The sequence below is a fragment of the Onychomys torridus genome, chromosome 14 (assembly GCF_903995425.1).
Source record: "Onychomys torridus chromosome 14, mOncTor1.1, whole genome shotgun sequence".
In the NCBI taxonomy this organism is placed as follows: domain Eukaryota; kingdom Metazoa; phylum Chordata; class Mammalia; order Rodentia; family Cricetidae; genus Onychomys; species Onychomys torridus.
Genome location: NC_050456.1, coordinates 50,337,339 through 50,352,039, shown reverse-complemented (window position 1 = coordinate 50,352,039; position 14,701 = coordinate 50,337,339). Strand labels below are relative to the sequence as shown.

Sequence of the window (14,701 nt, the reverse complement as noted above, 5' to 3'; positions counted from 1 at the left end):
AGGGTGCGTGTGGAATTCCCACACTGTACCTGCGATAGAGAAGGCATGTAAGAAATAGTAGCCACTGCTGTTACTAAGAGACTCAACTTTAGATAATAATATAATTGCATGTCAAAATGTGATGAGTTTGACAGCATGGATGAACATAAGGAAAACTCATCACCTGGACTCTCGTTAACACAGATTCCCCAGTGTTGTGACAGATGTCTTTCAAGAGATTTTTCTATGTGACAGAAGACAGAATAGCCTTAAAATTTAAGTTGAACCATTTACTTTTGCATGCTACTTTTTATTGTAGCTACAGATAGTATTAAATTGCCTACTGTATCTTGTGTGTGTGTGTGTGATTGCATTTGTGTGTGTGTGTGTGTGTGTGTGTGTGTGTGTGTGTGAGATTGCATTCATGTGTGTGTGTGTGAGTGAATGATGCAGGCACATACATGTCATGGTGCACATGTATGTGTCAGAGGATAACCTCAGGTGTCAGCCTTCCCCTTCCACCTGTTTTGAGATGTGGTCTCACGGTTGTTTTCCTGCCGTGTGGGCCAGGTCAGCTGGCCTGTGACCTTCTAGGGATCTTCCCGGCTCTGCCCCCCATTCTCCCATAGGAACACTGGGGTTACACATGCTCACACTATGTATCTTGCCTTTGCCTGAGTTCTGGGGATTGAGGCTCAGGCTCTCATACTTTGATGCCAAGTGCTTTCAGCTGCCAAGCCGCATCCCCCGCCTCTACTGTGCCTTTTGGACATCATTTTTGTTGTTACCATGTTGGGGTTGAACTCAGGGCCTTGTGCACACTCAACAAGGGCTGTACTACTAAGGTGTATGTCTGTCCCTGATGAAAGAATTTTCAGGAGTGCGCAGATGATCTAGGTTAAGAAGACAATGCAGGCCACTCTTGCTTGGGTGTCTGTTTCGCATCGCTAACACAATCTAATTAAATGTAAAAAGTTCAGTACTACAAAATCTCTTTAAGGCAAAACAGAAATGTAGCCAGACACAGTGGCATGCACATGTATTCCCAGCCACTTGGGAGTCTGAGGCAGGAGGATTTCATGAGCTGAGGAGTTAAAGGAAAGCTAGAGAACCAAAGCATAGACATGTCTTATAATAGACAGCAGAGGTCTCTGACTTCTTCCTGGCTGGTTAACCATCTTTATGAGTCTTGGTTCAATTTCTTTTTCAACACCCAGTGCTTAGCGTGGTTCCAGATTCATATGGATTTTCAATGTAAAAAGGTTTATATCAAAACTTATTATAGAACGTGACATAATACTTTAAAAATAAACAGCCGAAAGCATATGTTTCAGGTTGGTTCATTTCACAGCCGCACGGAGGGGCTCTGCAAATCTCTGCATCCAGGTCTGGTTCACTGGGATGCTGCTTTTGTTTAGACATGGGGTTTTAATCCATGCCTGTTGTGGTTTGAATGTGAAACGTCCCTTGCAGGCTCATGTGTTTGCACGTTGGGTCCTCAGCTGGTGGTACAGTTTGTGGAGGCTGTGGAGCCATTTGGATATGGGGTGCAGATGGCAGGTACTGGGCTAGAGAGTTACAGCTGCTCCTGGTTCCTGCACCTAGCTCTGTGCTTCCTGAGTGCTGATCCTATGTACCCCGTGCCTTGTACTCCCACCGTGATGGACTGTATCCCGAGCCATGAACCTTCTCCAAAGTTGTTTCTGTCCGGTAGTGACAGAGCAGTGATAAAAGTGGTGACACAGAACATTAGTCTGGAGAAACAGAGCTGTTGCCACCATGAGCCTGAGTGTTTAGTTCGGGTCTTTGAAACTGGTTTGTGGGAGCAGTGTGGAAGACTTTGAAGCTGAAAGGCTGCAGGCGCCATATACAGAGATTAGTGGGATGTTCCGGTGGAAGTTCTGAAGACCAGAATGTAGATAGATGTGTTAGAGGGGAGCAAAGACTGCTTTGGTGGTTAGTGTTTTGTTTTGTTTTTTGTTTTTTGTTTTTCGAGACACGATTTCTCTGTGTAGCTTTGCGCCTTTCCTGGAACTCACTTGGTAGCCCAGGCTGGCCTCGAACTCATAGAGATCCACCTGCCTCTGCCTCCCTAGTGCTGGGATTAAAGGCGTGTGCCGCTGCCGCTGCCGCTGCCACCCGGCTGGTGATTAGTGTTTTTGTTAACTTGATATAAGCTAGAGTCCTCTTAGAAGAGGGAATGTCAGTTGAGAAAATGCCTCCATTGGTTGGCCTGTAGAGGACCCAGCCTATTGTGGGTGGGTGCCACTCACGGGCTGGTGGTCCTGGGTTGTATAAGAAAGCAGGTTGAGCAAGACAGGAAAAGCAAGCCATGGTCTCTGCTTCTGTTTCTGCCTCTAGGTTCCTGCCCTGACTTTCTTCATCAGGGACTGCGAGCTGTTAAGATGAAACAAACCCTCTCCTCCCCAAGTTGCTTTCGGCCCTGGTGTTTATCACAACAATAGAAACCTAACAGGGCAGGCCGGTACAACATCTCTGTTCCATTCACAACTCTGTAGGCTCTGGGATATGGTCCTGGCTTGATGGACCTAGATGGCAGCTGTCAGTCTCCTCTCGCAGGCCACACAGTGTAGGCATGGGTGAAGGTTAAGGGCCAAAGGCCCTCAGCCCTGTACCACTCATTAGTTCACTGGCTCTCCTTGGAACAAGGAGACTGCCTTATGTTGTAAGTCGCCGTGCCCTTCTGGAACTGTGTGTAAGCGGATGCTGTTACTGTGCGGGGAGAGAGAACAACTGAGGTGACCAGCAGTAGTGGGCCACAGCTTTCAGGCTGTTCCTGTCATTAATCCCAGTCCTTCCATGACCGGCTGCCAGGACCGCTAGTGCTGCAGTCCATTTCTGCTTTGGTTTCAGTTTGGCTTGCCTCGCTGACAGTGCTGACTCTAAGCTCTGCTTTAACCCTTCCTTAGATCTCTCTCTCTCTCTCTCATTTCAAGGCAGCTGTCATCGAGGCTGGGATGTGCTGCCTTCTGTTTATCTAGTTTCTGGTTAAAGCATTGGAATGAATGCTTTCCCCTGAAGGGAACAGCTCGAGGTGTCTATAGTAAGCCTGGATATTTCTCCTTCTCGTTTTCAAATGTGCACAGGTGGTGGTGGTGTATTGATGAATGATATTTTTAAGAGTTTAAAGAGATTTGAAAGAAACATTCTGTTTAGCTTGCTTTTTTTTTTTTTTTTTTTTAACTCAGTCAGGACACATGTTTATCGAGTACCTTGTGGTCCATGCAGGAGAGGCCATTACAGTTCAGCTTTGCTCTAGCTGAGACCTGCAGAAAGATCATTTTTCATTAAGTGTTCCTGGCTTTGCACTCGCCTGTCCATTTTGATTCCCTCTTGTATCGCAAGAGGGGGTGGTTCTTTAGCATCCAAAGACTCCATTTTCTCCACCCCTTTGTAGGTCTGAATGCTTGTGGGGAAGCCCAGCGTTTCTGGCTATGCAGGTGGAACTCGGTGAGACTCTGCTGACAGCATACACCCAACCAGGGCCCCAGATGCTGTTGGCGTCTTGTGCCGTGCTCAAGGCAGTACCACACCTCTGCTGAAGCCTGGAGTCAGGGAGTCTAGGCAGTGAATCATTTGCCCAGTAAGCAAGTCTGGTCTCCCTTGGCCATGCCTGAAGGGATAGAGTGGGCAGAGGGCCAGGACTGGGAGAGGCTGGGGGCTGGGCCCTGGCTGTACTGTTGTGCCTGGTAGTGGTCCCTGGCCGCTCTCCTGTTGGGCTCTTACTGAGTCAGTGCAGAGGGACTCTTCCTGGTAGCAGCAGCTCTGTGGGCACTTGTAGCTCCTGGCTCTGGCTGGGGTTCTAGATCGTTCCTCTTCTTCCCTTGGAGCCATTGTGGTGCAGGAATGAAATGTTTCAAATGTCACCATGGGCAACCTAAAGGCTGCGGTGGCGAGAGCGTGGTCTTTTAGCTTTTCCTCTGATGCAGAGTCATCTTCCCTAGCTCTCCCCTTAGGATTTTCCTTATTATCTCAAGACAGTTGGCAGAGCTTGGCCGAGTCCGGGAAGACTGATGAAGCTTTCAGGGAATCACAGACTTAGAGACTGTCAGGTAGAGAAATGGAGTCCTGGAGAGGCTTTCACAGGGGTGGCGCTAGGATCTGACAGCCTGGGTCCATGTCTGTTGCTGTTTGTTTGTTTTTTTTTCCTTCCTGCCTTGCTACGGCTCAGGGATAGTTTTCTCAGTCCCTGCCTCTTTCCCTCTTCCTCTTCCTGTGGAAGACACGTGCCCATATGAAGAGAATGGCCCCGTGAGTCCTCGTGTGCTCAGCCTCACGGTTACCAACTCTCACAGCTCTTCTACCTCTGTCCTCCACTCATTCCCACCTTTTATTACTTTGAAGGAATCACCAACACCCTGTCGGTTCACGTGTAAATATTTCAGTGTGTACCTTTAAAACTTAAGGTACACCCTTTTGAACACACACACACACACAGCTATGTGCTGAATCATATCAGCGAGCCAAGGATGAGCCTGACTCAGCAAAGTCCTCTAGAGAAGAAAGAAGAAGCTGAAAAAGCCCTTCAAGAGGCTACAGTGCTGGAAAACAAAGAGACAAGGAGGAGACATTAGACCGTCATACAGAAGGCCCCCCCCCCCAAAAAAAAAATGAGAAAATGGGAAAGAACTTTTACAACTTAGGAAACCGTGATGGGGAGTAAAAACACAGTTGAAGGGTCGGGAGACAGAGCGACATAGCTCAGAAAGAAAAAAAGAGCCAAGAATATGGAAAAAAAGTCGATGAGGAAAGAGAAGGAGGTTGGAGTGGCTTAGAGCATGAAGGGGCTTGCCTCTAAGACCGATGACCGAGTTTGGTCATGGGAGGAGAGAACTGATCCCTGCAGCTGACCTTCAACTTGCACTTGCATGCAGTAGCATGAATGTCTCCACACACACACACACACACACACACACACACACACACACACACGACAGACGTGAACACGCACACATGCACACACAAATAAATATAACTTTTTATTTCTAAGGCTGGAGAACTAGTCCATAAAACCCATTACCAAACTAATAGACAGTGGTAGAACCTTTGGGACATGAGGCCAGGCTGTCAGAAGTGGGTCGCTAAGGAGCAGGATTTGAAAAGCTGTAGCTCCATTTCTGGGCTGTGGCATGAGGACAGGACCCACCGCCGCTCAGTCCTCCGCAGTGAGCCCTGTGCCCTCCTCACGGTGTGGACTGAGATCCTCTGAAGCGGAGAACCTGAGTACATTTTCCTCCCTTAGGTTGATCCTGTTGGGTATCTTGGCCAGAGGGTGCCGAAGTAACTGCCATAGCCATTTGCAAGCGGAATCTCCAAATTACCCCTTCTTCTGTAGCCCACACCCCACATTGCATCACTGGGGAACCCCTGGCCAAGGTGTTCCTTTCTCTGACTCTGCTCTCCTTTGCATTATCATCCCCCAGTACTTTTCAGCATTAACCTGGGGAAGCAGTAGAGAAAATGCGTGGGTACACCTCAGTCAGTAACTGGCTAGGCTGGAGGGAGTTCTTGTCAAGAGCCTGATCCTGTGTGTACTTCCTGGAGCAGGGCATCGTGGATTCTAGAAGAGAATGAGGTTTTTATCTTTGGGAATCAGATTCCATGGCATTCTAGAGGAAAAGATGATAGACGCTTACATGCCCCAGCAGGGAGTATTTACACGTGTGACCTATTGAATTGTGGGCGGTTGGTTTTGGCTGCTGAGGAAGGAGTAGCATCGGGATAGCAGAGAAGACGAGTTAGAAGTTGGCCATAGCATTGAGGAAATTGAGTTAAGCCTTAAAAACAGAGTTTCTTTCTCGTCTCTGGACCACATGGCACAGATGCGGAGAACAAGGCTATGAGGTGAGAGGTATGGATTCTGCTCCTGTCCCACCCCCCCAACCCCCCATCAACCGGACACAACTGACCTAATCTTTTCAAATCTCTTTTGACTGGATGTAACAGGAAGAGTCATCTGCCTACCTCTTAGAAAGGACTAAAGGACTCCGAAAGATGATTTTAGTTAGCCATGTTCAGTTACACAGCACACGATCCCAAATGAGCAGCTGTCCTATTTACGTATATAGCAGGGATGTATTACTACGGAGTATTATTATTAAGCTGTAACGTGACAAACCTTGAAAATGTTGAGTGAAGTAAGACAGATATCATACGGATATCATTCTGTCTTATGAAGTATTCACAATCGTTAAGTCAAAAGCAGATTGGTGGTTTCTCACGCCTGGGAGGAATGGGGACTGTTTGCTTAGTGGTTACAGGACTTCCTTTGGGGCGATGACCGATATAGGCGGCAGCCGTGCAGCCGTGGAGGAGCCGCACTCTGCCGGATCATTGGCCGTACATGCTTGATTGTGTGTTTCCTGTTTCATCTCAACTGACCAGTGTCCGACAGCATGTGAGGTGTCCAAGTGCTGGGTAGACTAGTAGTCGGAACATGGTAGCCTGTTACCTACCGCCTGCTGAGGTAGCAGGCTGGTTTCAGATTCTAGTCCCTCTTTGTTGATGAGCGTAGGAGCCTGGGTCATGGAGTCCACAAAGGGCAAGTGTGTGAGGTCAGCTGAGGAGGGGGTGGGTGGGATGGCCGTGAGCAGGTGAACTGACCTGTACCTAGCTGTCCTACTCCATGCAGACAGGCAGTCCGGGGCTGAATCTTGCCCCATCAGTCTTACATCTCATTTAAGCCCTCAAACAGACAATAGGAACACCATCTTTCTCCCTGTTGTACCCTATTCCCACCACTCAGGGCTGTGGGTGCCTGGACCTCACTCAGTGTGTAGGGGAGGCATTCTCTCAGAGGACAGTCGGTAGCTGGTGACTTCTGGAAAGGGAATGGGGAATTTCCCTAGTGTCAATTGCCTGGCAATTTGAATGTCTGCTCTCCTGTTGTTTCTGCCTTAGAAGATTCTGGAAGGTTTTTTTTTTTTTTTTTGTTTTTTTGTTTTTTTTTTTTTGTCTCTAAATATGGAGAGGAAGGATTTTTTTTTTCTTGCCTTGTTTTGTATCTGCTCAAGCTCCTGGGTGGGGGAAGGCAGGGTGCGGAGGGATGTGTCTGGAGTGAGAGGGTGTGTGTGGAGGAGGAGGGAAGCTTAGTCTATTAGGTCTAGGGTGGGGTTGTTGTCTTTCCAGCTTCCAGGTCTGTAGCTACTGGTAACCCCGCCACGCTGCTGCTTTTCTGAGCAGCACGCAGGACTTGGAACTCTTTGGCCCATATTCCTTCAAGATGTGACAGTTTAGAGGGCGGAGTAGCCGTGGAGAAGAGGGATGTGGCTGTGTCTTGAAGCACCCCCCCCCATCCTTAAAGTTGACCCAAGTTCTGCCATCCTAGGCTCTGTTCTTTAGCTATGGAGGGGTCTTTGCTGTCAGGGTCTGCAGTGTGAGCGAGGCATCTCCGTACAGCCTTCTTCAGAGGATAGTGAGAAACCTCTAGCTCAGCTTGGCCCTCCGGGCTGAGAGTTAACTTGTTTTTACCGTTTTCCCGCCCCGCGGAATCCCTTTTAAAATGTAGTTGCTACACTGTCTCTGGCAGGTTTCTTCCTCACAGGGTGAAGAGGGAACCTTCCTTCTTGCTCTCAACTCCCACAGACACAGATTCAGGCAAGGCTGTGTCCCGCTAAAGAGCCTTGCTCACACAAAGCTTTTGAACCATCCCACTTAGGACAAGGAGGTTTGCCCAGCACTTATCCAGACAGCTCCCTAGTCCCCCACTTGGCAGAGTGTACATTATGGCACCTTAGTCAAGTTACGTTTGGGGTGATTTTTAGCTAGATTGTCTCCCACCAGGTTACATTTATGGCTGGGACCACCATATGGGTGAGGCGGCTACTTCAGCTGCCTCCCTAGGAGAGCCAGACTGCCTCCCACACTGCAGTGCTTTGGAATCATCCCTGCACCAGCTCCTCCTCCTTGAGCATGCTCACTGAGGATGCCATGAGTGTGCGCCATGTGTGTGCCTCGGACCCTCCCCAGCTCATCAGCCATTTCTCACTTGGTTGTGGGGGGACCTCCCTGGATTATGACAAAAATCTCCAGGGCCCAATAGGCAGACTTTCCTAAGAGTGTCAGGGGTGCCCAACCCACAGCATATTGGCCCAGCACAAAATGGTAAACTTATTTAAAACACGCATTTTTGGGGGGTGGGGATGGGGTTTTTTGCAATATCTATTTTTGTGGCTCAGTTGTATGGTTCCTGCACATGAACTTTGTGGATGATGTTAGTGTCGCCGTGTCAGAAGGTGGGTGGGATATGCTTGTCTGTCTAGACACTGTATCTGAAACTTGAAAGTCCAGCATGTATCTCCAGTCCCTGGGACCTGTGAGGGGTATAACCCAGGTGGCTGCTCCTCAGAAGAATCCGTGTGACTCACAGCTCTTCTGGCCGTCACTCTGCAGCAGGAGGGTGGGCTCTCAAATCAGGCTGCCTGGGATCCAGCCCTGAACTGTGACACAAAGATGGCAATACAGGCTGAGGATCCCTAATCCTGAATGAGTAGGACCAGAAGAGTTTCAGAATTTGGGGTCCTTTTAGATTTGGAAGCACCTTTGTAGACTTTTACCTCTAAATAGTTTTTTGGATAAGAGATGTTCAGCCTGGGACGCCTGCCTTGTGAAGGCATTGTGAGGACTTGAGATGATGCCAACAGAAATACACAGCGTGGAATGAACATGTTGTGGGTGGATGTAAAAATGGCGGTTCTGCCGTCTGCGCACAATGGCAGAGCAGAGCCTGCAGGAGGTGGTAGGAGGATGGCGGAGACCCTGTGATTAATGCTTAATCAGTCTTCGGTGTTGCTTTCTTCGTCAGTATTGATCCTGCAGAAAGTGGAGAATGGAGACCTGAGTAACAAGATTCTGAAGATCACTGCCTTTGGGCTGGCTCGGGAATGGCACCGGACCACCAAGATGAGTGCGGCGGGGACATACGCTTGGATGGCACCGGAAGTCATCCGTGCGTCCATGTTTTCCAAAGGCAGTGATGTGTGGAGGTAAGATCCAGAGGCGTAGCCTCCGAGTTCCCGACAGTTCTGTTTGGCCTGCACATTTCAGCACGTGTGATTGAGGTTGCATCGGTCCAAGGCACCCCAAAATAGGTCTGGGTGGCCTCTCGAATAATCTGTACTGATTTCTGTGTTGCTAAGGGATGCTGTGGCAATTGCTTCATCTCTGAAGGCACTTTATAGCTCCTCAGGAGAGGTCATCAGATTCCTAGGGCACCATGTACTTCCGTCTCTGACCTGTAGGGTGGGAAGTTACCCTGCACCAAGCAGTAGCTTGGCTCAGCCACTGCTGGGCTTCAGTGGCTGCTTCTGCTACTCGGTGAACTTAACCGGGTGTCCTTCCCGTCAGCTCCTGAGCCAATGGATACTCTTTGTGCTGTCTTTCTTGATAAATAGGAAATTATCCTTTCCAGTTATCTAGTTATTCTTCTACTCAGGACTCTGTATGTTGGATGTTCATCTAGAAGTGGGACTAGATGGGTCCCCAGCAGGCCCTAAGAGCTTTGGAGTTACAGATTAGACATGGCCAGCCATCTCTACTAGCAGGTGTTGGTCTAAGAGGTCACAAGGACATAGAGTTAAAAAAAAAATATGTTGCCATTGAGGGAGGATGAGCCACCATAGGATAGACGTTGTCCTGTCTGAAGGACTATAGTGACAACTTCACCTGTACAAGAAAAGCCCGGGTTATCAGTGCACCTCAGCCTAGGACCAGCACTTCCTGTCACGTGACAGAGTAAACGCGCACGTGTGTGTGTGTGTGTGTGTGTGTGTGTGTGTGTGTGTGTGTGTGTGTTTCTACACATGTGTATTTCCTTTAAAGTGACTTCCTTGAGATATTATTTGTATATCATAAAGCACACCCTTTTTTTTTTTTTAGTAATTTTCAAGATAGGGTTTCTCTGTGTAGCTTTGCGCCTTTCCTGGAACTCACTCTGGTAGCCCAGGCTGGCCTCGAACTCACAGAGATCCGCCTGGCCCTGCCTCCCGAGTGCTGGGATTAAAGGCGTGTGCCACCACCGCCTGGCACAGCACACCCTTTAAAGGTCAGTACTTGTTAGCATTTATAAGGCTCACTTCAGGACTGGGATGTAGCTCAGCAGGTAGAGTAGTGTGCACGGGACTAGTGTGCACAGGACTAGTGTGCACAGGACCCTGGATTTCGATCCTCAGCACCAGAGAACTGGGTGTGGTGGTGTGGGTATGTAATCCCAGTACTCTAGAAGTGGAGTCAGGAGGATCAGAGGTTCAACTAGTCCAGGCCAGCCTGGGATAGGCAAGACCCTGTCTCGTCAAAACAAAAACAAAGACCCAACCAAACCTAAACAAGCTTAAGTACATGAGTAAATTGAGCGTTGTCCACCACTGTTAACTGCTTCCTGTGCTGCTATAACACACAGCAGATGATTTAAAGCCACAGAGGTTTGCTCTTTCATAGCTCTGGAGGCCTAAAGTGTGAAACAGGTACGGCAGGGCCCTGTCCTAATGATCCTAGAGGAGAGTCCACTTACGGACTCTAAGTTCTAGAACATCGACAGATAACGTTCAGGCCATCATTTAACCCACTGCGACCACTGTTTGCAAAAGAGGAGGCACAAGAAACCCCATGCCTCCTGCTTGTCATACTTCCTCCCCGTCTGACCTATTTGCTGTCTCGGGATTAGCCTCCATGGCCATTTCACATCAGTGGACTCACACAGTCCGTGTTCCGCCGTCACTCCTCACATTTAATGTGTTCACAAGTCCACCCGTGTTGTAGCTTCATTAGAAATGCATCCCTTTTGTGGCGTTTTAGTATTCCCTGATGCAGGCAGGCCCTGCTGGCTCACTTGCTCATTCATTACCTGACAGTGATTTTTCTCTTTGCGGGTGTTATGAATAAGACTACCGTGGACATGGACACACGAATTCTTTTGCAAGTGTATGTTTTCTGCTCACCTGGGCATGTGCCTTCATGCAGTTAAGTAGATGTGTAACTTTTTGAGGGCCTAACACCGTTTTGTCCACAGACGCCCTGTTGAAATCCCAGTGGTCCATTCCACTGACTTCTCCACTTCCACCTGTCCCTTGGTGCAGCTGTTTGAGTGGCACCTAGTCTGTGTAGCAGTGTTTCACTGTTTGTTTTTCTGAGACAGGGTGTCTCTGTGTAGCCCTGGCTGTCCTAGAACTCACTCTGTAGCCCAGGCTGGCCTCACACTCAGAGATCCGCCTGCCTCTGCCTCCCGAGTGCTGGGATTAAAGGCTTGTGCCATCGCTGCCTGCCTGGCTTCACTGCATTTTTAATTTGCATTTCCTGAATGACTGTTGAAGTTGAGTCTCTCTTGTGTTCATTGAGCATTTGTATCTTCTCAGGACACCTGCCTGTTCAACTCTTTTGCCAGTTAAAAACTGACTTGTCTTTTGTTATTTTTGAGTTTTAAAATATTTTTATTATTGCATGTATTTTAATACATGTTTTAAAATTTTTTCCACTCTGTGTTTTTTGGATAATTCTCAGTAGTGTACTTTGAAACCCAAGTGTTTCTTAGTATTCTTTTCTCGCCTGATGTTTGATGTCAGCCTAAGAAAGCATTCCCTGAGTCAGGGCTGTGAAGATTCTTAGTTCTGTTTCCTTCTAAGGATTTTATAATCTTGGTTCTTACCCCGGGGTTTCCGATCCATGTTGACTTGATTTTCATGTGGTGTGAGGTGGAGGCCAAACTTTAGATTTTCGTATGTTCTCTTGTGTCAGGACCATGCATTGAAGAGAGTATTCCCTTCTCGTGGAAACACTCCGTCATCTGTGCCAGAAACATGGCATGAGACATGGGAGGTTTGTTCTTGGGCTCTCAGTTCTCGTTAACATGTCTGTGTCTGTGGGCAAGCCAGCATCACCGTGTCCTGATTAACATCCGGCTTTGTAGTAAGTTCTGAAGTTAGGAATGAGAGTCCTCCAACTTTGCCTTTTCAAAATTGCTTTAGGGGGTGGGGATTTAGCTCAGTGGTAGAGCACTTGCCTAGCAAGCACAAGGCCCTGGGTTCTGTCCTCAGCGCCCCCCCCCCCCCCCCCCACACACACACAAAAGAAAACCAAAATTGCTTTAGTCATTCTTGGGCTCACTCTAGTTCTTTACGAATCTTAGTGTCATTTTGTTAATTTTGCAAAATAAGCAACTGGGATTTTATTATTATTATTATTTTAAAGACTGGCCTCATAGAGCTCCTGCTGGCTTCAGGTTAGATAAATGGGCAAAGATGCTCTTGACTTTCAGATCCTTCTGCTTTTGTGTCCCCGAGCACTGGGATTGTAGGTGCCATCGCCTTAGTGGACACCTAGGATTTTCAGAGGAATTGCGTTTAACCTATGGATTATTTGGAGGACTGTGGACATCATAGAGATAGTGTTTTTCAATCCATAAATGTGAGATGTTCTCATTCGTTTAATTTCTTTCAGATTGACTTTGCACTCTGTACAACCATTCCCATCTTGCTGTGTGTTAGTTGCAGAGTGAGGTGCCTACTTGGGAGTAAGTTTTCCCCCTTGTCGAATGTCGGACCTGATAGTTCACTGCTACAGATCTCTAAAAACAGCAGTCCCATCGCGGATTAACGCTTGCAGTGTCTCACCACACGCCGGTGAGATTGATACTAATTAGGCCTCTTTGGTGTATTAATTAACCTGGTATTACAAGGAGACCCATTGCTATGGAAGCTTACATAAGAGAAGTGTAGTTCCGCTTCAAGGAGTAGTCCAGGCAGCCAGGTTGGCTGGACAGCTGTGCCCTGCTAGACCCAGGTCCTCCGGATCCCCTCCCTGTCTGTGTCCAGTGCTTTCATCTGAGCTGCAGTTACTTCTGTCTTATAGTCTGCAGGAAAGGAGGCCAAGCTTATCCATGGCCAGAAGCTTGTCTTTGATGTGAAGACAGTCTGCAGGGTGTACATGGCTCCCCTGACCTGTCCCATTACCTGAACTCACTTGTACCCAGCTCCTCCATCCCATTACCTGCACTCACTTGTACCCAGCTCCTCCATCCCATTACCTGAACTCACTTGTACACAGCTCCTCTGTTCCCATTACCTGTACTCACTTGTACCCAGCTCCTCCGTCCCATTACCTGCACTCACTTGTACCCAGCTCCTCTGTTCCCATTACCTGTACTCACTTGTACCCAGCTCCTCCATCCCATTACCTGCACTCACTTGTACATGGCTCCTCCATCCCATTACCTGCACTCACTTGTACATGGCTCCCAGTCCCCTTGCCTGCACTCACTTGGCTCTGAAGACACCCAATGCAGCTTTGGCTTCTCTGTGTCCAGCTAAAGCTCTCTTGGGAACAGGGACCCCTCAGTCACAGCTACTGGGCATGCTCTCCTTCCCTTCCCTCTCCTTACCGGATAACGTGCGTGTTCTCCTGCCTCGCTTCTTCCAGGGTTTGTTCTTTACAGCTTGCATGCCTGTTCTTGGTGGGAAGGGAGTGTGAGCACCTGGGTTGGGGTCTTAAGAGTGACAGAAGTGGCGGTCAGGAAAGGACAGGGCTTCCGAGGGGCTCGTTTGTCTTCCATCGGGGAAGACCCTTTCAGCTTCACCCAGATACCCTGTTAACAAGTCTGAGATTTGAGTCTTGTCCCTAACATCACTGCTGTTGAAAGCCAGTTGAAGAAGCAGTACTGAGAGACATCCCAACAGGAAAGGCTGAGTGGTGAGCTCAGATCATCGGAAGACATCTTCAGGGAAAATACCAAATACCTTAAATATCGTCACACAGCCCACCAGTATCTTAGTTTTTTAATAATAAAATTGCTCCTAGGACGTAAGCCCCTGTTCCAGTCTGGTGGATGACTGCAGCTTGAAAACGTCATATACCTGCTTCTTTCCAGCATTTCTTAGCTCATGTGCTGTGGGATTTCCTTGAAGACACGGTTTGCTGCCTCCTTTATGTGGGTCCTCCCCACTCCACTCAAGCATACTCTGAATGGCTCCAAACGATCTCTCATGTTTATTTACCAGAGGAAAATACCTGTTCATTGCTATTCATATAGCAACACTTTTATACTGGAAACACATCACCAACTGTATACTCTCGCTCCAGTGCTTTGGGCAGCCTCTGCCAGAATGATTGGCTGGTCCACCATGGCTCAGATCCAACGGGTCCCAGCAAGGATGGACACATGTCTAGGAACTTGTAGACAGCTGGTTCTAAACTGACTTGTGATTCTTTCACTCCTGCGAGTGCCACGTATTTCATTTTTACTGTGCGCCATGCATGGGTCTCCATCCTCATCCTCCCTCTCCTCAACTCCTATGCCTCCAGGTAGAGCAGATCACAGACAAGCAACAGCCCAGCAGGGTAGAGCTTCCCTCATTGATGCTGCAGGGGGGGAGAGCCCTGTGACGACTCCTTCTTATTGGTGGCCTGAGACTTCTTCATTGGCTACCTGGATAGGCCTAGTGGGAAACCACCAGAGAGGGGATGCCGGGACACAAACCAGGCATACTTAGGTCTTTGAAGCACTTTGTACTTAGGGCTCAGACACTAATTATCTTTGCTTGGTAAGAGCTTCCAAGTGTGACTACTGTCTAGGTAAGTCACAGTCAAGGTTTGGCAGAAGTATAGTTTTTCCCGTTCCTCCCTCATTTTCTCTCTCCCTGCTGGGGGTGGAAGCTGTGGTCTGTATATACTAGACAAATACTCTGACACCAAACCACATCCTCAACTCTGATAG

At 48.3% G+C, this 14,701-nt stretch overlaps 1 protein-coding gene across 1 annotated transcript in view; it reads left to right on the top strand.

Annotated features, from left to right (window-relative positions):
- Map3k9 (mitogen-activated protein kinase kinase kinase 9) overlaps nucleotides 1-14,701 on the top strand; it is a 74,640-nt gene that overhangs the window by 36,293 nt on the left and 23,646 nt on the right. The window contains 1 exon segment of the mRNA XM_036205891.1: nucleotides 8,804-8,984. Within this exon segment, the coding sequence (XP_036061784.1) occupies nucleotides 8,804-8,984 (181 nt within the window).